The 23,084-nt window shown below is 35.5% G+C and overlaps 1 protein-coding gene across 7 annotated transcripts in view; it reads right to left on the bottom strand.

Annotated features, from left to right (window-relative positions):
- The window catches only part of HEATR5A (HEAT repeat containing 5A), a 99,177-nt gene that overhangs the window by 16,911 nt on the left and 59,182 nt on the right, over window positions 1–23,084 (bottom strand). For 6 of the 7 annotated variants that reach the window (XM_010847007.1, XM_010847002.1, XM_010847009.1 and 3 more), the window contains 10 exons: window positions 22,166–22,355; window positions 21,115–21,284; window positions 18,590–18,616; window positions 16,218–16,356; window positions 11,856–12,035; window positions 9,775–10,014; window positions 7,064–7,245; window positions 5,728–5,796; window positions 4,003–4,182; window positions 2,054–2,276 (listed from right to left, as the gene is read on the bottom strand). In XM_010847007.1, coding sequence (XP_010845309.1) covers window positions 2,054–2,276; window positions 4,003–4,182; window positions 5,728–5,796; window positions 7,064–7,245; window positions 9,775–10,014; window positions 11,856–12,035; window positions 16,218–16,356; window positions 18,590–18,616; window positions 21,115–21,284; window positions 22,166–22,355 — 1,600 coding nt within the window. The remainder of the gene's footprint in view (window positions 1–2,053; window positions 2,277–4,002; window positions 4,183–5,727; window positions 5,797–7,063; window positions 7,246–9,774; window positions 10,015–11,855; window positions 12,036–16,217; window positions 16,357–18,589; window positions 18,617–21,114; window positions 21,285–22,165; window positions 22,356–23,084) is intronic. The other variant, XM_010847010.1, reaches the window with a different exon arrangement.

Genomic DNA, 23,084 nt, shown 5'->3' with positions numbered 1-23,084 from the left:
GAGATAGACCATTTCCAGCCTGTACCCTACACTTCAAGGTGACTACTTGTTGACTTATACCACCACAGATTAGATTTGCCCATTTTTGGACTTCACAAAAATACACAGTATGCAACTGTTTTTAACTTAACAATATTTTTAGAGATGGATCATCCATGCTGCTATATTATCAATGTTTTATTATCAGACTTTATTTCTCCTGAGCATACAACTGTTGGTCACAGTGCTGACATATCCTTAAAACTTCGTAAGAAATTTGTAGGCTCTTTTTCTTTTTAATCATAAAATATTTTAAAACAAATATGTGATGTGTGTGTGTTTAGAATGCAAAAGGTTCATACAATCTGAAGAGAAACCACAGTGTGTGTGCGGGCAGGCTCAGTCACTCAGTTGTGTCCGACTCCCTGTGACCCCATGGACTGCAGCCCGCCAGGCTCCTCTGTCCACGGAATTCTCCAGGTAAGAATACTGGAGTGGGTTGCCATCTCCTCCTCCAAAGGATCTTCCTGACCCAGGGATTGAACCCTTGTCCCCTGCATTGGCAGGAGGATTCTTTACCACTTAGCCACCTGGGAAGCCCAGAGTATGTATATGCATGTATAAAACAAATGCTGATACTCACCTACCTCTAAGATTAAGTAACATTTCACCATTCTTAAATCTCTTTCTTAAAAACAAACAAAACCACTAAAACTCTATATACCACTAATTCTTGCCCTTCCTTCTATAACCACTTTCCTCAAGTCACTGTGAATCAGTCTCAGGTCTTAAACTTTCACACTACACGTTTGTATTCATAAATAATAGATGCTGTTATTTAGTGTGAGTTTACTTAAAGGCCTCATATTGTGTGTATCCTTTTCAAACTTGCTTTCCCCCTGAACATTATGTTTTAGAGATTTACATATGTTGATTCATGTGTCATTCATTTTTGTTGATAAATTTTTTCAGTAAATCAACGTTATTTCCATTTTTAATGCTATAAAAAGGTATAAAGTCCAATAAATACTCTGCATATCATTGTGTATACTTCCAATTAAAATTCTAATAGAACTTGACAGGCTGGCCCTAAAATTCATAGCAAGCAGTGAAAAAAATAATAGCTGTTTTGGAATAACATGAAGATTAAAAGCAGCTGCCAAATATCCAATCCACAAAATGTGATATTAATAACTGAGTATAAAATTAGATTCCCTTGGGGGAATATATGTATAAAAGAGTAGATATGTGTGTATGTATAACTGATTCACTGTGCTGTACAGCAGAAACTAACACAACACTGTAAAGCAACTATACTCCAATTAAAAAAAACTAGAGCCCTATCTTCATTCTACACACTAAAAAGAAATTCCAACAGGACTAAAATCTAAAATGTAAAAAGCAAAAGTGTAAAGCTTATATAGCTTTGTGGTCTTAATTTAAAAAAAAGTATCAGGTATTACAGAGGAAACATAAACCATAAAAAACTGATTATATTAATTTTAAAAAGGTAAAAGAGCCAAGCCACAGGCTGAGAGAGGATACCTTCCAGATATGGAACCACAAAGGAAGAGTATTAAACATATGGAAGGATTAACAAGTCAGTAAGAAAATGACAAATATGAAGTAGAAAATGGGCAAAGATGATGACTGGGTGATTTATGGAAAAAGAAACTTAAACAGCCCAAAAACTGATGAAAAAAGACTTTCAATCAACGAAATAAACCAATGAAATTTTTTAAACTCATCACATTGGGAAAAACAAGTATAGTAACATACAGTGGAGGGAAGATGTAGATAAACAGAGGCATGTTGTTGATCATATACACTGCTGTAATCACGCTGGAGAACGATTTGGCTGTTATCTTGTGAGTTAGGAAGAGCGTGCCTCATGACTGAATGAGTCAACTGCAGGGTCTCTACCCTGAAGCAACTCTCCCATGACTATTCTATGAATGAAAATTATTCTTGAAAAAATGTTTCATATAAACATTACCTGCTAGTGGAGAAATTTTGAAAATACATGTTAGTGACAGTCATTCTAGGAATTACAGTAAATATTTCACCCCCTTACCTTCAACAGGAAGCTGAGAGGCAAATTCTGAAGGCAAAGTTAGGAGAGCAAAATCCTGAAGTGCAGCTAGCCAGAGCCTACTCAATGTGCCGAGGTCTGCGTGGACTAAGTCAAGCAGCCCATCTGGTGAAATTGACCCGTTTCCAATGCTCTCTTCTGAACAGGCAGGAGTCTTCAAAGATTGTCTGTGGTTTTTATGCCTTTCTACAGCAATTATGTAGACCTGTATAAAGGTTACTTTATAAATAGGAAAATCTTAGACCCACAGGTGCTACAATATTTTTATCTTGCAGACTTACCTTGAACCTGCCTCCTGGACTTGAAATGCACATGATACAAGAAGGTACACAGGTGCAACCACAGACAAAACTGGGGTAGAAAGATCCAAAGCATTATCTTCACCGAGATATGTTAGGGGTGATAATACTTGACAAGGATGCTGCCACACTGCAGTTTACAACCATGACAGCTGTCACTAAATGATCCTGGCACCCTGTTTCACTAAGCCTGGCTATGGCCTTGGCTGCCTGTAGCCATTTATTGAAATGGATTACATCTCTGAAATCAAATAAGCTGAAATACTGAATATTTTTTCAATGTTACCACTAAATGACTTAGAAAACATTTACCTACATAGACTATAGACACGGACTACAGAGTGTTAAAGTATTCAACATAGTACATAATGTGTACTATTCTCTTTATCCATAGCTCTGAAATCCAAAGGCTCTGTAAAATGTAATTTTGTGGGCAACAATCTGGTGACAAAACACAAAAAAATTTATGTGAGGCTATTTATACAGTGTGACTATTCAAACATTTTCACAGATATATTATAAACTGTTTGATTATAGATTTTATAGTATTATCCCAACATCCTGGAGGGATACATGAAATATGCATCCAAATTTTAAACCCCAATTTATCTGGCTCTAAGGATTTCAAGTCATTATGGACCTCAATTATATGGAGCTTGTTGGCTAGTCATTATTTCCACTAAGGAGAGAACAGGAGAATGTATAATGGCTTAAGCAAGAATACAGAGATTCAAATGATTATAAAAAACATTATAAAACAGTAAATTTATAAAATAGGTTACAGAAATTACAGAATATCTGTTTGTTCTATCAAAAGCATATGTTTAAACCATTTAGAGTTGATTGTTAAAGATCATTAAATCCAACTTATTAAGTCTAGGCAGAAATATTTTCTAACTGAAATCTGTCAATACTAAATAATGACAAAAACAGAAACTCAACAATCTTCTGGTTTTAATTAGCCCTACTGTAGAAAACCCTTTCTCACATATTGGCTGCAACACTCAGTTGCAATCTGAGACTATATATATTTCTAACTGAAGTGATACATGAACCAAGACTGGCCAAATATGATAACTGTTGAAGCTGGATAATGAGTTTATATGAGTTCATTACAGTATTCTGTTTACTTCTGTATATATGTAAACGTTTCTATCATAAATTTTTAAAATTATATGGCTTTCTGATTAGAAAAGTAAATAAAGAACAACTAAGTACTTCCCTCTAAGATTTTTTTAATCTTAGGAAATAAATGACTTACTTAATATTCAAAAGTCATTTTATGAAAGAAAGAGCTCTAAGAAATATTAAAGCATGTGTTATAGTTGATAGAATATATGAGCAAACCCACATTTCCAATAATTCAGGTTTCAATAAAAGTTGATTTCCATTGGCTATGATAAAGTCTCTTATGACTGCCCCCTGCTTAAAACAGCAGATAAGACAACAGGAGGGTACTTTAGAATCCTTGGCCAAAATATCAATTAGCATATAAATATATCTAATGTTGAAAGTCTTCAGTTAACCTTAAACACAGACTTACTTGTGTTTTAAATAGCTAATTTCAGTTTATGGCCTAAGACGTTTATTAACAACTTCCAAAATTCTAGTCATAAACTGAGACATACTAACCTCTGCCCAGGCTTTTAGCACAGCTAAGATCTCCATGGTAGAAGCACTTTCATTATATAAGTGACTAAGAGCTTCTTTTCCAACCTGAATTTTTGTTAATGATGCAACAAGCAGCTGATGAACTCTTCGGATGTCGTTAAGGTCACTTACAACTCCACTTGCTATCCAGGCACTGCAAACCTAGTTTTTTAAGAAAATCAAAAATTATATTTAAAAACTATAAACACCCTCTTTGGGAGTTCAGCAGAGTTCACTCATATCTCAGGAATCTGGTCACTTAAATCATCTTGCTATCAAGAAACCCAATGGGATACTGCTGATAATGATAGTCAAAGCCAGCATTTCAAAAGAGAATGAGACAGGGTGCTCAGGGTTGGAGCACTGGGATGACCCTGAGGGATGGGATGGGGAGGGAGGGCGGTTCAGGATGGGGAACACATGTACACCCATGGCTGATTCATGTCAATGTATGGCAAAAACCACTACAATATTATAAAGTAATTAGCCCCCAATTAAAATAAATAAATTTTTTAAAAACTCAAAAGAGAATGAAATCTCTTGATTTGAAGAAAGGAAGCTGTGCTAAGTAAATAAAGAGTTTTAGATGTTATTAACATAGAGAAGATAAGCCATGAAAGGCACTACTTGCATAATTGTCTGGATTGACATTTGAATTATATTTCCAATCTTTATTATTTCATCTTACTATTTTAAAATCAGGGATTAATTGCGCCTCAATAAAGATTTTTATTCTTTTGAAGATATTTTTAACTTTTAAAACAAACATCATTAATAATCCTCCAATGCCAAAAATTTCCTCAGTTATCAGGGGCCATCTATGAAGGTTTTCCTGATTGTCACGATATTTCATGAAAATTTATTTTTCCTTTACTGTCTACTTATTTAGTTCACATTTCCTTTCACAAAAGATTTCAAGTGGCTTATAGCAAGAACACATATAATAAAATGATAAATTAGACTCAGTATAACAGTTAACAAAATTCTATGAATATTGAAGGTACTCAAACATTTCCTAAATACAACTGAATTTGAAAAGTTGAAAGAAATGAGTAAAATCAGTTTTTGCCATTTTGTTTATAATTAATTTAATTCATACCAGTTCTGCTTTTATCTCAGACCATTCAGGGCTGGATATTGAATGCTTGACAACACCATCAAGAAAAGCAACTATTTAAAACTGTATACCATATGGCTCTTAGATATATGAAAAAACGCTCAACCTCACTTGGCATACAAATCTAAACTATCCTGAGATACCCTTTTTACTCCATCACAAAATCTTAAGTTTGCCAACTCACACAGCTGCTGAGAAACAGGCACTTGCATAGAGTGCTGGCAGGAGTTTAAAGTGGTTAACTCTTGTAATACACTCTTTAACCCAACAATTCAATTTTGGGGAATTTAGCTCCCATACATGCTTGGACCCAGTGAAATGACCCATACAGAAAGACGGTCATTAACTGCAGCACTATCTGTAAGAGCGAAAGACAAAAAAGAGCCCCCATATTTCCATCACTAGACAACTGGTGACATACCCATATACTGGCTTACTATGCAGTTACAAGAAAGAAAAAGTTCTGTAAATTTAAAAGGTGAAGAAAAGGGGCAGCTGAGATTAATGGGTGGGTGGACAACTGTAACATCGAACCTTGGTATTAAACACTATCTGGAGAGCTGCTTCCTAAAGGAGGGTTTACTATTTACCTGACATGCTTTGGCAGTGACGTCAGGTGGTGTCTCTGAGGTGAAGGCTGGTCTAAGTGCCGCTCCTACCTGGCAAGAAATGATATGCTCGTTCAAGCATCAATAAGTAAGATAGCACAAACTCTTTTCTCTTTTTAATGTTATCTTAAAATTATCCCATTATAATAGGTATTATAAGCACTTTTTGGTTCTGCCAGCCCAGGATGTCTTTCCCTGTTTTGGGGTAAGAGCATCTCAATTCTCCTTTGGGGAACTTTCTCGCCAACTCTTAGCCCATGTGGTTGCTATGGAGCTAACAGTACTGTCTGGCTCCAGGGATCCACACTGGTATAATGAAATCTCTCCTGTAGATGTTTGCTGGAAGTACTCGGAAAGAAGTGCTGTCTTTAAAAGACTAGACGCTAAGAGAGCCATTTTGATACCACTTGGAGAGGGCAAATTTGAAAAAAGAGCCAGTGCAGGAGAAAGCAGAGCCAACTAAGATTCCCCAAAACAATCTTCCTTTTCTGCTTAAGTGAGTGGTAATTTTATTTCTATCATTTGTAATTTTAAGAGGAGTAAAAATATAACAGAGCTCCCCTTAAGCTGAAATATAGTATTTAGACTAATATGTAGTTCTATGTAACTCCCATCCCTTCCTTTTCTCTTTCCCTAAACATACACTGACATTACCTGTTGGGAAGATGTGATGGAGCCTGCTACCAATTGGTGAACTGCTCTGGATTCCCTAATTGCCAGTCAACAGAAGCTGCCTCTGAATCACGAGAGGTATCCTTGCATGACTGCTGAAGGACTACATGTGATGTGTGTGATGTAACATGATGATTTTGTTACCTTCCTTGTTCCTCCTAGGTTGCTCAATGCACCAGGCAAACAAACACCAGTTAAAAAGATTACAGAACCAGTAAAAGAATCTTGAACTCTTTTCTAAGTTCAGGGGAAATAAAGGAGGTTATATCTAGCCTAGGAGTAGTAACCTGAAGATAAAATGCATGTAGCCTAAGTGGAATATGTTAATAATATTAATGATTTGGTGTTATCTTAAGGTTATTTGGATATTCTGTAAAGAATTTCATTATCAAAGCCCTTTATTCCCCATAAATTACCAAGAAGGTTTTTATTACGTGACTTAACTTCTAGCGTTATAGAAGACCTGTTTCATGAATTATTTTGCTTTTACTTGAAGATTTCTTCTTCAAACATATACTGATTAGACTGGTGATATATTAACAGAGATACACACACATTTATGTATTAAGAAGTGACATGCCAATTAGTTTCACAGACTTCTAACCTGGTTGTTTAATAATAAGATTCTCTAATAGAAAGTGCTTACATTGGCTTGATACTGTTCCAGAATCACATGACCTGGAAACTCTGGTTCTGGAATCGCTGCAAATCGCCGAATAACCACTAACAGGGTTTCAAGGCCAGAAAGACGGAGCTGGTCACTATGATCTGTGGCAGCCATAAAAGCCATGCGAATTAAGTCAGCAAGATGTAGCACCAAAAAGTCATCTACAAGATTAAAAAAAGAAAATCTTATTAAGAATATGCTGGAACTAAGATTTATGCTAAGTGCTAATTTTTCCCCCTTTTAATTTCATAAGCTAGACTTTCAAGTACTTTTACAGTTTGACTGTTTGTTACAGACCCTAAAGCTGGATTTACTGCACCAGTGCAAGTACTCAGACACAAACAACCATCCCAAACCAAATACTAATACAGCTTTGAAAAACCAAAGGCAGAATTAGCATCCTTTAGAAGAATGCTAATAGTATTTTCAATAAAAATTTTGTTCAGACTTTCTGATAAAAGTACATTAGAAGGTACTTAGGAAACTTTGGGTTTTGATGAATTACACATTAATCATTCTCTTCATGTCAAGTTGAAGCTAAAAGATAATATTCCTTTAAAGATTTTTTATGTGGTTCTTTATATGGACTATGGGCTTCCCTGTTGGCTCAGATGGTAAAGAATCTGCCTGCAATGCAGGAGACCCAGGTTTGATCCCTGGGTCAGGAAGATCCTCTGGAGAAGGGACTGGCAGCCCACTCCAGTATTCTTGCCTGGGAAATCCCATGGACAGCGGAGCTTGGTGGGCTGCAGTCCATGGGGTCACAAAGAGTCGGACACAACTGAACACCTAACGCTTTCACTTTCGTATGGACTACATTACCTTACTTTTTTGCATGTGCTGCCACACACACAAAAGATGGGGCATAAAAAAATATTTCTAGCTATAAAATTATAAATGAGAATTCCTTTCATGCCTACAACATATTACTTAGTATAATAATTCTACCGGGGAGAGACATAAAACAATCATTTAACAGTGTTCCAACAATAAAATGTTTACAGGTACAACAAACGTTTACCTAAAAAAAATTTGAGACTAAGTCAAAGAAGTATACTAGTTACAGGTCATACTGAAGAAACCAGCTCATCTTAGTAAGTGCCAATTACAATTTTAATCAAGAGCACAAGAGTCAGTAAGCACACTAATTTTATACCTATCAGTATTAGTGCTCATCACAAATAAGAGACTCAATTTCCAAAACATACTAAGAGCTCATACAACTCAACGACAAAAAGATAAACAACACTATCAAAGAATGGGCAGAAGACCTAAACAGACACCTCTCCAAACTATACATACATACGACCAACAGGCACAGAAAAAGATGCTCAACACTGCTAATTCTTAGAGAAACACAAATCTGCACTGAGGAACCACTTCATACCAGGCAGAATGGCCATCACTAAAAAGCCTGCAAATATTAATACAAATGTTGCAGAGGGTGTGGAGAAAAGGAATGTACAATTTGGCAAGAATATAAATTGGTACAGCCGCTACATAAAACAATATAGAGGTTCCTTAAAAAACTAAAAGAGCTCCCATATGATCCAGCAATCCTATTCCTGGGCATATATCTAGAGAAAACCATAAACTGAAGATACATGCACCCCTATTTTCATAGCACTGTTTACAACAGCCAAGACATGTAAACAACTAAAAGTCCACTGACAGATGAATAGATCAAGATGTGGTAATATACACAGCAGAGTATTATTCAGCCATCAAAAAGAATGAAATAATGCCATTTGCAGCATCATGGAATCTAAAATATGATACAAATCAACCTATCTACACAACAAAAACAGACTCTCTGACATAGAGAACAGACTTGGTTGCCAAGGGGAGTGGAAGTAGCGGGGAGAAGAAATAGGAGTTTGAGATTAACAGAGGCAAACTATTCTCTACAGAACGGATAAACAACAAGGTCCTACTGGACAGCACAGGGAACGATAACTGAACACCCTGTGGTGAACCATAATGGAAAAGAAAATGAAAAAGCACATAAATATATAAATGTGCACATAACTGAGTCACTTTGCTGTACAGAAGAAATTAACACAACACTGTAAATCCACTATACTTCAATAAAACTAAGCAAACGAAAGACAACTAAGAGACGCAATACGTGCTTGCTTGAAAAATAAAAAAGAAATACCTAATTCATAGTCTCAGATGGGGAATAACAACATCTTGCCTTGTGATTCTTTTGTCAGGTAAAGAATATTTATAAGGCATTGAGATATGAGCATTGTGTCTGAATATATGTGTTTAAGTGAATTAAACCATAATCAACATGTATTTAGGTAAAAATAATAAAACTGAACAATAAAAGGTCAAACTGGTCTCACAAGTAGGTTTACTTTACATTGAGATAGACTCAGATGTTTTCAAGTTAATATCCATGGAACCAAAATAATCTATGAGCAAAATAGCTATATTTTGCTATATTTAATAGTTCTATAAAAATAAAATTTAAGAAAATAAAACTTGGGAATGCACATACTTTCCAAGAACGTGACCATTCTCTATAAACTTAATGTATCACATTATGTCCACTAAACAAAAGTGAATGCTGATTTAAGCATTCAGTTCAATCATTAAGAATGCATTTGAACATTAGAAATGTACTGCAGGCACAGAGCGCCTCTATGTGTACCATTTGGTCTTGTCATTGTTAAGCCACTTACTTCTTGAATCCTTCTTTTTCATTTCCTGCGCTAAAGCAACATCAAAATGTGCGCTGTGTCCATTTTCACACTGGTTGATTATCCTACAGACACATTCAGCAGCGAAGACTCTTGTGGCCCATCGGGGATTGGTGAAAGGGTGAGGTCTGCCATCATTTCTGTTGGTCAGAACCGAAGCGTCATCCCCTTTATCTCCTTCCTCTTCTTGCATTGTATCCACACAGGTTACGCTTGCAAAATCTTTTATCAAGGGAGAAAAATACACATAGTTTCAACTGGAAGATACACTTATAAAGAGACACAAATGGCCTTAAGTACAGATCATACTGTTCATCAATCATACATCTTTTAACGATGTAAAATAATCATGTCTAATGACTACTGGTAACAGTGCTTACCTCGAGAAATGCTAAAAAACTATTCTTAAAAAATGATGAAGCCATTAAATTATATTTAAAGTGAAAGACTGAATATGATACTAGAATAATTATCAATCCGCTGTATGAAGATGGATATACTCAAGGAAGCACAGCATTCTGTGGTAGGGAGTATGGTGGACAGAACTAGATATGTTAACACTGGGCCCTTGAATGAATTTAAGAAGGTTCCTGAATCCACAAAAACGTCCAAAAAACACTTTCCTCAGGATAGACCCATTGGTATATTTACAATCACAAATTATCCAGATGACTAGCTGCCATCTATGGGGTCACACAGAGTCAGACACGACTGAAGTGACTTAGCAGCAGCAGCAGCAGCAGCAACAGAGCCAGTAATTAAGGAATTATTTCCCTTTAATATTATACTGCTGCTGCTGCTAAGTTACTTCAGTCGAGTCCGACTCTGTGTGACCCCATAGACGGCAGCTCACCAGGCTCCCCCGTCCCTGGGATTCTCCAGGCAAGAACACTGGAGTGGGTTGCCATTTCCTTCTCCAAAGCATGAAAGTGAAAAGTGAAAGGGAAGTTGCTCAGTCCTGTCTGACTCTTCATGACCCCATGGACTGTAGCCCACCAGGCTCCTCCATCCATGGGATTTTCCAGGCAAGAGTACTAATTGCTGACTTATTAACTATTTAACTCAACTTAAAATGCAACTTATAACATAAACCAACTTGTTTTTCTTAAATTATCTTTTATGTCAACATTTTTTGAGTGTGATACAACAGATAGCAAAGATGTTATAAAGTTAAGGCAAACCTGTCTTAAAACATCAATGGAGACTGAAGACATCAATAGACTGAAATTTATGTTTTTCGAATAAAAAGGGGTAGAGGTAAACGACAAAGGATAAAAAGAATAAACAGTGAAGTAAACTGAGTGTTAAGTTCACATAGTGACTATAAAATTTTAAAGAAGACAGGTCACCAATCTATGCGCTTGTAGTTTTTCTTTTGAAGAAGTCCTTTTAAGTTCTTTCTTCTGGGGACAGAAGAAAACATCAAGAAAGGAAAACATGTACAACATAATGGTGGAAAGACAAGTGTCAGTAACTGAAAGATAGGAGTACCAACAAGAACAAAGGTGGACAGAGAAGAATACTAAAAAAAAAAAGCCAGATTTTACAGTACCTTTCTTCCTTTGAGACCAGAGCTACATTAATTATAAGGCTTAAGTAACTGAGTTGAGAGCTACTGAAATATAATGAAAAGTTAGATGTTAAAGTCATGCAGGCTAAGGCTTGAATATGTGTGTGTCTTTGGGAAAATTACTTATCCTCTGCACGCCCTGTTTTCCCTTGTGTAAAATGGAACACTACTGCCTACTCATAAGATGGTTAAAAGAGGAAATGATACATAGTATGTACAGTATTTGGAACAGAAATGGTTCCTATCTTCTTTCTCACTCACTGTCTCTCTTAGTCCAAAGATACAAATTTTAAAGACTCTAACACAATTATAAGAGGAAAAAAAAGTAAGCTTTAAGTGCTGGACTTAAAGACTAGCATTAGAATCTTCACTTAAAGAAAAGCAACAGTTTTACCCCAAATATCCAAATTAATAAATTATCACTAGCAGACAATTTTATATAACGCTTTTACTTTCAGTTTTATTATGTTGGCTGGTAATCACCAGTACTTACCAGCTGATGCAGCAAGTACATCTTTACAAAGCTTTAACCAAAAGGAGAGTTTATCCACTGCCATAGATGTGAGCATATGATTTAAAGTCTCTTTGATATCATGGCATAATTTCTGATCTGTCTCTTTGTCAAGTAAGGTCAGTAAGGCCCCTTCAAGGCCCACTTCTCTGATGTTAGCATCTGACAAGAAGAAAATCGATGATCTAAGTAATATAGAAAACAAAACTGCCATATGAGAAGCACACACATTCAGTGGTTATTAAAAATATTACATGCAAATACACTCTAAAGAACTGGTCCACGTACGGCACCCTCAGTCTACTGAGGTCTGTTTTAGTTCACAACTAAAGTTTGATTATTATTCACAACACTGCCAAGTTATTTTTTATACAATGTTATTAAAAGATAAATCTTTGAGTTTACTAATATGTTTTCCTTATCAGGTAAACATTTTAACCCAATTAGCATGCAATACTTCTAAAAATTTACAGTGTTTCTTGGAATGATTATTTTATCTTCTCTTTAAAGTAAATTCAAATAAATAATCATAATTAAGCATTACTTATTCTGGTATAAAGGCTTTAAATTTATTAACATGAGAGTAAAACTCAGAAAACAACTATTAAATGGAGAAGAGTGTTTAATTACTACAACTAAGCTACAGTGGATCTAAGAATACTATTGAATTAATATAAATTACTACACAATATTCTCACTGCAAAGTAATACATCATTTCAAAAAAGAAATATAAGCCTTGATCTAGTATTTATTTCCTCTAACTCTGGAAACATAAAAAGAACAAGTACATTTTCTTATGAGGATTTAACTCATTTGGCAATTATGAAAGCATTTAGTTTCTAAAGATTATGATACTATTAGACTATTTAAAAGAAGAGTTCTCTTTTTTTTTTTTTGAACTGAACATTTTTATTTACTTTATGACTGAGATTTCTAGGTCATGTGGTAAGTGTTATGCTTAACCTTTTTTTTTTTAATTTACACATTTAATTGGCTTTATTTATTGAGCAGCAGATCCCCCGACTGCCCCTCCCAGTCTACAGTGGTGGCTAGATAACATCATTAAATAGCAATACCAATTTAAGACTCTCTGATAGAGAACAGAACATCCCCCCATTTGGGGAAGGGGTGAGGAGGAATGGATTGGGAGTTTGAGATAAATAGATGCAAACTGTTATATGTAAAATGGATAAACAACAAAGTTCTGATATATGTGTGTGTGTGTGTATATATATATATGTATATAGTACAGGTAACTACATTCAATATTCTGTAATAAACCATAATGGAAAAGACTATGAAAAAATATATATCTTTAACTGAATGGGGGCTCCCCAGGTGGTGCTAGTGTTAATAGTTTTTTTTTTTTAAGAGTTATCTTTTAAAGATCTTTTAGTGATCTTTTAGTTATCTTTTAAAGATCAGAAGGAGGTGGTAGGAATGTTTCTGATCACGGGTCTAAAAGTTAGAACAGCCCAATGTAACGTATGAGTCATGATTGGATCCTAAATTTGGGGGTGGGGTGTGGGCATGAGGGGGGGAAACGAATTTATAAAGGACATTTTTTTTTTTTTAATATACAGGAAATTTACGTGAGAACTACAAATTCTATGAAAATACTAAATGCTGATTTTACTAGGTTTGGAAATAACGTGTGGTCAAGCAGGAGCATGTCCTTCTTGAAAGACGCAGATAAGTATTTAGGCGTAAAGAGTCATGATGCCTGCAACCTGCTTTCAGATGGTTTGGCAAGAGGCTTATGTGTTATACTGAGAGATACACAAAGTCAATGTTACAAACATACGAAGTAGGTGAGTCTATGTGTTCACTTGCATATTTCTTCCTACTTTTCCATGGTTTGAAAAATTATAAAAATTTTAATAAGGAATTATATAATGAATCCTTTACTATCTTACCCACATAGCTTATTCAATAATTATATACCAGCATATTACCATAATAAATCCTAAAGCAACAAATATAGATAATTTCAGCAGTTAATATAAGTTAAAGGTCACTATGGGGAGAATACCATACATGGTTAGAAGATTACAATTTCTCTGGTTAATTGATCACAGAATAATCTACAAACAAGTTCTTCAACCTATTTGATGACTAGTATACAAGTTCAGCAATGCTGATAGAGTAAGTCAGAGCCAAGGTTTTAATATAATAATAAAACTAAGTTAAAGAGCACAGAATAACAGTAAAACACATTATGGATCTGACAGCTTTAGATATTGGAAAGCTCTGTGAAGTCTGAGACTTTCTAAAAATGTGATAGAAATTTCAGTTCAGTTCAGTTCAGTCGCTCAGTTGTGTCTGACTCTTTGTGACCCCATGAACCACAGCACGCCAGGCCTCCCTGTCCATCACCAACTCCCGGAGTTTACCCAAACTCATGTCCATTGAGTCAGTGATGCCATCTAACCATCTCATCCTCTGTCGTCCCTTTCTCCTCCCGCCTTCAATCTTTCCCAGCATCAGGGTCTTTTCAAATGAGTCAGCTCTTCGCATTAGGTGGCCAAAGTACTGGAGTTTCAGCTTCAACATCAGTCCTTCCAATGAACACCCAGGACTGATCTCCTTTAGGATGGACTGGTTGGATCTCCTTACAGTCCAAGGGACTCTCAAGAGTCTTCTCCAACACCACAGTTCAAAAGCATCAATTCTTTGATGCTCAGCTTTCTTTATAGTCCAACTCTCACATCTATACATGACTACTGGAAAAACCATAGCCTTGACTAGATGGACCTCTTTGGACAAAGTAATGTCTCTGCTTTTTAATATGCTATCTAGGTTGGTCATAACTTTCCTTCTAAGCGTATTTTAATTTCATGGCTGCAATCACCATCTGCAGTGATTTTGGAGCCCAGAAAAATAAAGTCTGACCTGTTTCCCCATCTATTTCCCATGAAGTAATGGGACTAGATGCCATGATCTTAAGTTTTCTGAATGTTGAGCTTTAAGCCAACTTTTTCACTCTCCTCTTTCACTGTCATCAAGAGGCTCTTTAGTTCCTCTTCACTTTCTGCCATAAGGGTGGTATCATCTGTATATCTGAGGTTATTGATATTTCTCCCGGCAATCTTGATTCCAGCTTGTGCTTCTTCCAGCCCAGCATTTCTCATGATGTACTCTGCATAGAAGTTAAATAAGCAGGGTGACAATATACAGCCTCGACATACTCCTTTTCCTATTTGCAACCAGTCTGTTGTTCCATGTCCAGCTCTAACTGTTGCTTCCTGACCTGCATGTAGGTTTCTCAAGAGGCATGTCAGGTGGTCTGGTATTCCCAACTCTTTCAGAATTTTCCACAGTTTATTGATCCACACAGTCAAAGGCTTTTGCATAGTCCATAAAGTTGACCTCTTCCAGCCACTGCTGAGTTTTCCAAATTTGCTGACATATTGAGTGCGCACTTTCACAGCATCATCTTTCAGGATTCGAAGTAGCTCAACTGGAGTTCCATCACCTCCACTCGCTTTGTTCGTAGTGCTACTTCCTAAGGCCCACTTGATTTCACATTCCAGGATTTCTGGCTCTAGGTGAGTGATCACACTATTGTGATAATCTGGGTCATGAAGATCTTTTTTGTATAGTTCTTCTGTGTATTCTTGCCCTCTTCTTAATATCTTCTGCTTCTGGTAGGTCCATACCATTTCTGTCCTTTATTGAGCACTTTGGAAACTATATATTTTAAAAGTATAAGACATTATCATTTCTATTTTTGTAGTCTGAATTTATACACATGTTTGTGTTAGTTATATGATTTTAAAATGAAGAGATACACTTAAAACCTTACTGGCTAAGAAGTCCTTTAATTCAGCTCTAAAACAGAGAAGGGGCAAAGAAATCCTTTAATTTGAAGCAGATTCATCTATGAGAAATTTTATTCAATTAGATTTGAGGGGAAGAAAGGCACATATCATAAATGACTTCAGGCCTAAATGCAATTTCAATGCATTGTAAAAAAACTGGTCCAAAACCAACAGCTCTCAGCCGTCAGTACAGACTACCGTTAGTGGGGATAAGGGACAGATCACTGGGCGCTACTCCCCCATTTCTGCCTTAGACTTGGGATGGAGCCCAAGGATTTGCATTTCTAACAAATTCCCAGGTGAGTTGGATGTTGCTGCTGTGGGGAGCCTTTTGAAAACCACTGCTTTAAACCAGTAAAATCACTGGTTGGAATGATAACTGTTTAGCAACCGTCACTTATAGCACATTTAAGATATTATATACTAACTTTTAAATTTCCCTTTAAAAACTCATGTCTCTAGAGAAGCTTTAGGATTAAAATAATCATCTGAGCTGGAGATAATACTGATAAAGAGAATTACCCAGAGTCAGTTCTTCTCTGCTGTTCTTAGCAAGCATAACAGCGTGCTCTGAAACTTCAGCTGCTTCTCTCTGAACAAGCTGACATAAACAAGCCAGTACTGCTCGTCTCAGTAACAAATAGGGACTACAGAGATTCACCTGAAAAATACCATTTGGGAAGTAAAGGAACCGAAATTCTTGGTGACATTCAAAAAGTCTAACAGATTACTCACTGGACCCCTCCTGATTCATTAGATATACAGAGATTTCTTCAACTATCTTAGCACGTATTTTTTACTAAATAACTTAGAAATAGCTTAAGGAGTAATACATGTACTTATTATGCAATATTCATAAACAAACCCAAACAAAAGTCTCTTGACAATGTTAGAAGACATAAAATGTATATGAGTAAAACAGTTTTGAGAGACAAAGGGATACCACTGAAAAAGAATTTATTTGCAGCTTATACACTACTGTATATACAAGTGCTCATGGAACCATATACTGTTATGTTTTATGTGGAACTATATACTATTACATTTTATGAATCTCCAAGTTTATATAAATCTATATGAGCACTGTAGCATAGTGATTAAAATGGAGGCTCTAGAGTCAGACTGTCTCAGTTTGGGTCCTATATCCATGACTTACTAGCTATGTGACCACGGGCAAATTATTTAAATTCTCTGTGCCTCAGTTTCCTCATTTATTATATGAAAATAACACTACCCTATCTCACAGGGCTGCTGTAAAGTCAACACAAAGAAACATGCAAAGGTGCTTAGCACAGTACCTGGCAAATAGTAAGTATGCGCAATTAAACATTAGCTATAGCTATTATTAATGCAGCCTCTATCAATAGTTTATGCAGATGCCATAGAGAGTAAGTAAATGCATTTTCAAATAAAGGCAGAAAGAGTTTTAACTCAGAAAACATATTCACCAAAAGTGCTCTCTAGAGACATTATAGATAGCAAATTTTATACATGCATATCTACTTATATGTGGATATACATATATGTACACAGATATCTAAATATCTTCATGATAGAGAATATTTCTGCTCGAATGACAGACTCAATACATATTCTTTTTACTGAGAAGTATTTAAACAATGTAAATCTCAATAAGCTGCATCTACTGAGGGTAAATGATAGTACAAATGGTGATATACCTTAAATGAGTAATTAAAACAAATCAAAGGTGATTTCATAAGTAGAATAAAGCCTAGAGATTTTAAAATTTATTTCATTCCAACTATGAAAATAAAGACCAGTTTGGTGTGGCTTATGACAATAAATGTCTTCAACAGTGATTTTCCAAGCGGCATTTGAGAAATAATGGCATAATTCTTATAAGCGCCTTTAGATCTGGCTTATGTGGGAAAGGCATGACTGAGGCAGGGGAGTCTGCCAAAAAGAGCAGAGGCACACTTCTGAGAAAAGAGTAGGCAGTGGTGGGGGGTTCTGGCACATGACCCTATGCAAAGAGGGCTAAACCCTTAATTTTATCATGAGCTAAAAGACAAAGTTTGTAAATATACTATCAGTGAAATATATGGATGAGGTCTGCTTTATAAATATGTTCTATTATACCCTCGAGTACATGTCATGGACAGTGGAAAGACAGGAATGAAATTCACAAAGTTTCAAGGTTATGTCATTCTAGTCATGTTTAAGAACTTTGCTGTTAGAAACTCATACACAGGCTAACAGAGAACTTAAAATGTAAAAAGATTAAGTTTATTCATGCCCAAGATTAAGGCTGTATTTAACAACAATAGCAAAGAAGCACTCTAAAGACAATTTTAAAGAAAAGTTAATGAATCTACTAGCTGTATTAACTGGAGCATATACAAGCATATAATTCAAGGCAGGTGCAGCATTTATTCAGGCTGGTCATACAATCTTTTAGAAAAAGCATGCTCAAAAGTACTCTACTTATTCAGTAGAAAAAATATTAAGGACTGTCACACAAAACAAAATGGGACGCTTAATATCTCCATGTCATTCTCCAGCATTTATATTGGGAAGAAGAACAGAGCGGGTTAAGGCAAACAATCAAGCAGGCAAAATACAGAAATTAAAATCAAACTATATGTTCAATTCCTTTCTGAAATGAATATATTAAATCAAAATGATGCAAAATTAAATGCAAAGACTGAGTGCACCAGCTGGAGAAGGTTAGGGAGGATTTGTTTACGCTGGTATTAAGTTAACACCATGTAACATGCCACACACACTGGACTTTGCATTAATGGTTAGCTTAAACAGAGAGATGCAGAGGAAAAGAAGAACATCTACAACCAAAAGGGCCGGGGGCGGGTGGACACAAAGAAACAGCACTGCAAACCTCAAATAAAGTTAGGAATCAGGGGTCAGGGACCTACCAACACAGAATTATCCAACAAGATCTCCTGCACAAAAACAAACGACAGACTGGTCATGACAAAAACCAAAAGATAAACACCAGGATGACTCTGACAACAGTCAGCTAAGCACTAAAATATACATGTTGATAGAGCTATCATTCAAATTGGCTTAGCTTCAGCTTTAAAGATAGGCCATAAATACTTCATTTTCCAACTTAAAACATGAGTTGAGCTAAGATTTTAAAAACAGTCAACTCAAGATATAGATAACAAAAATACAGTAATTTCAAAATGCACATTTGTTTAATTAGGTTTTCCTTTGGAATCTTTCATCAAGCCTTAGTAATAAAACCAGATCAAGTAGACATCAGTGTGAAAGGAGTGATCTGGATTACCTTCACATGAACAGGTGTCCCATAAGAGACAAAGTTAATCGTTTACCTCATCACAAGTTATGGATTTTTTTACTCTTGGAAGCCAAGTTTTAAAACTGTGAGTAGTGAGAACTGCAAGTGTAGCTAAGGCCAAGTTCAGAATGGAAGTTATATAGCATGCAGTTAGAAGAAAATCCTTTATAGTAAGATTCTTTCCTAATGATTAAATGTATTCTGAATATTCAGAGAGTTTCAGTTAATATGAAAACACTTCATGCTAAATAATTAATTTCTATGAAGAAAAGAAAACCTGAACATAAGGTTATTAATAGGAAAGCAGAAGCAATTTTATTATTACAGGGCATACTTTAAAATATAATAAATTTAGGATAAAAGCTTTACTAACCAAAATTTTAAGTTACAAAATTAACACACTATAGTGATAGCAATTTTTGAATTTAATTTCTGTATTAAAAAAATTATTTTATAGCTTAAGTATTATGAGTAACATGAATAAGATCTGTAATTGTTGCTTCTGATTTTCTCAGTGGCTCTAAATGTACCTAAAAGAAAAAATCTGAGAACAGTGTCTATTCTTCTTTGTATATAACCTTCTTAGTCTGGGAAAACAAAAGAGTAATGAATGCAATCAGAATTAATTCATTAGGAATTAGTTATGCTCTTTATTTCTCAATAAACTCTACTTAATGAATAAATTCATGTATTAAAGAAGAAATTTTAAATGGTTATTAATGGAAATTTTCTACTATGATTCAAGAAGAAAAAAAGGGTAGTACTGATTGATATATTTAAATGGAGAGCAGAAAGTTAGGTCAACTTGCAGAGGAGTGGGTTATCTTTCAATAATTAATATTGGCAATGGTTCTTCGAATATAAAGAGCAATATTACTGGGAAAAGTTGCTGAATGATAAAGGTAATATTCTTTTCCAGGAGGTGCTATATTCTCTAATAAATGTTTAATACAGACAGAAACCGAAGTTTCCATCAGGAAAGTCAGTCATCTTCTCTCCTTAAGAGTCTTAGATAATTATGACTATGAAAATCAATATGAAGATAAATAAAATTCTACATCTAAGTTATATGTTAAGAAAACAAAAACAACTACAATTTACTGAGTGGTTATTAAGTGTCGAGGACCCATGCCTTTACAGGTGGCATCTTGTGTAACCCTTGTGTTTTACAGACAGGAAAGATGAGGCTGGGGGAGGTTATGGGCCATCCCTAAGGCCACAGAGCTAGGAGGGGGCAGAGTTAAGAGGTATCCATAACTACCAAGTTAACATGAAATAATGAAATGAGGACTGGAGAAGGAGTTCAGAAAGCTGGTTCTAGACTCAAAGCTACTAATACCTAGATATATTACCTTGGGCAAAATATTTCACTTTTTGCTCTTTATATTTTTATTGAGAATGTTGGTTTTAATAATGTTTGCGGTTCTTTCAAGGTTTGAAATGCTGCATATTTTGTCTCAAGTTTGAAAATGACAGGTCTTGTCTACAGTGATGATTCTCAACTATCATGTTACTAAGGGGAGGGTGCTGTAAACATCACAAGGGCAGAAAAAGTTGAAAATCAATGGTCTTAAGTTTTAACTCCAACTGTAACTTTTTCAGGCAAGTCCAGATAGAAACTGGTGATGCTCACAGTAAATCTTAAAACCACTGATGATCATGAACCACCTAATCAGAACACTGTACTGATCACCTTCACCTTTCTATGTTCATTAGACACACTGTTAGAACCCAGATGTTGAAGCATACACTGCTAGAATATTCAGGAAAAATATTTTATCTGGGATGAAAATAACTTTATATGTAAGTTTGGAAAACAGGAAAAAGAAGAAGTAGGAAAAAAATTGCTATTACCACATAAATATTTCCATGTCCTACAGCATTTATACAGTACCTGGGATGTTAGCACTCAGTATTAATGAATCAATATTCCAAATACTAAGTTTAACATTAATGGAAGGGAAAGTGAATAAATACATGAGCAGTTTAAGATATGACTATATGAAGTTACCCCACACCCTCCCCCAAAAAGACTAAAATTGAGGGAAAATAACTATTGTATATGGTCGAGAGATTAACAAATAAATTTAAATTTCCAATAAAAGAAACTAACGACATATGCAGTTTTATACTCACACAGAGACAGCTGACCAGGCTAGACAAGTTGACATGTCGTGGAGCGAACATATGAAGCTGCTGAAGGCAAGAGATGGCCTGAGCTTGGACAAGGCAGTCTGGGTTATCCTGCATCACTGCACAACCCAGCAGACAGGAACTTCTTAGGGTGGAAACAGAAGTGCTGTTACCTAAGATGAAAGCAGAAAGCTTTAAATCGGCCTAGAAAATCATTACCCTTGAAACACATATTACTGGGCTTAAAATTTCTTTTTTTTCCTCTAATTTTAAACTTGAGGTTCTGTGAAGTAAATTTCTTCTTCAGAAGGAGGGATAATCCAGGTTATAAGTTTTTAGATAATGTTAGTTATTTTTAGTCTGAAAGGTTCATGGCAACACAAATCATTAGGCAAAGAACTGAAGACTGCAGTTCACATCAAATTTTCATGAAAAGTAGAGTTAGAAATTGCTAATAATAACCCTGCTCGTATTAGTTGAGGGTTGCTTTTATATATTAAAATCATGTATTTTGCATTTGAATAGATCAGAATAACTGAGTTTTGGGGCTTAGTCATTCGTATCTTATAAGAGATAAGAGGTTTTGAAACTATTGCTTTTTATGTTTGTCATTTAACTTGTTAAGGAAAGTAGTTTTAAGACATTATCCTTCTAAATATGGTCCGCATCTTTACAAGATAAGAGAAATCTGATTGGCATTTATTTTAACAAAATATACTGAGCATTTACTGTGTGCCAATTACAAAGGTTTTGCGACTCTTCTCTTATTTGACAGAAGAGGAAACTAAAGCTTAGAGACGTGAAAGTTTTCCCAAGTCATCCAACTAACTAATGGTTGGTGAAGCTTAAATTTCTGTGTGTTTTTTTTTTTTTCTATTATGTCATCACTAAGAAGTCAGTCTTCCCAAGATTATTCTCAATATTCTGCCCATATTTTTGAAAGAACATTCTGCTAAACTTCACTTTATTGAGAAGTGTTTGAGTCAATGAGAGAAACTTTTCATTTTTATGCATATATTTTTATGTAAAATATCACAAAAGCAGCTATACATACCTTGTAGCTCTGGACCCAATGTAGTAATAAGGGCATTCAAACAGCGACCTAGACTTTGGTGAACTTCAGCATGAGTAGAAGGCACATTTAACAGCAACATCATAATAAGAGAAAGGGTTGGCTCTGCATGTGTATAATAGAGTGGGCCGGCAGAATCAATTATCAATGAGAGAGAATGCAGTGCCCAGGTCTGTGAAGACAGAGAAAAACAGTTAAAAATGTTATAGCAGCATTAAGAAACACAAAACACTATGAACTGTTCTTTTGTTGAAACGAGTGATAAAGTTGTATCACAGTCAAGTGTGTGTTATTACTAACTTGGAGAGAGAAACAAGGAACTTCAGGAGTTGAAGAAAAAAATTTAAATACCAGTAAAAAAACAACCGAGAGACAAATGTCCAATTTAGAATGGCATACATGGATACAGGGGCTTCCCAGATGGCGCTGGTGGTAAAGAATCTGACTGCCAATGCAGGAGACACAAGAGATGAGGGTTCCATCCCTGGGTCAGGCAGATCCTCTGGAGAAGGTAAGGGCAACCCACTTCAGTATTCTTGTCCAGACAATCCCATGGACAGAGGAACGTGGAGGGCTGCAGTCCACAGCATCTCAAAGAGTCTGACACAGCTGAAGCGACTTAGCTAGCACGCACACATATGGATATATCTCAGAATTCCAGAATCGTGTTTGGTTCTTTAGCTAACGGCTTGAACTAAATCTAGTGTGTTGAAAATTATTTACTGCTTAATCTATACAGCGAATAAAAATTCAAATTTTTAAAAGATTCAACAGTATCTCAACTACAGGAAATAATACAAATCTCTTGGAACACAATGTTGAAGAAAGCCAAACATAAAAAAGTATATACTGTATGGTTCCACTGACATGAAGTATAAAATCAGGCAACACCAATATCACT

This window comes from Bison bison, unplaced genomic scaffold (genome assembly GCF_000754665.1).
Source record: "Bison bison bison isolate TAMUID 2011002044 unplaced genomic scaffold, Bison_UMD1.0 scf7180017864242, whole genome shotgun sequence".
Lineage (NCBI taxonomy): Eukaryota > Metazoa > Chordata > Mammalia > Artiodactyla > Bovidae > Bison > Bison bison.
This window is presented reverse-complemented; position numbering and strand designations above follow the sequence as displayed.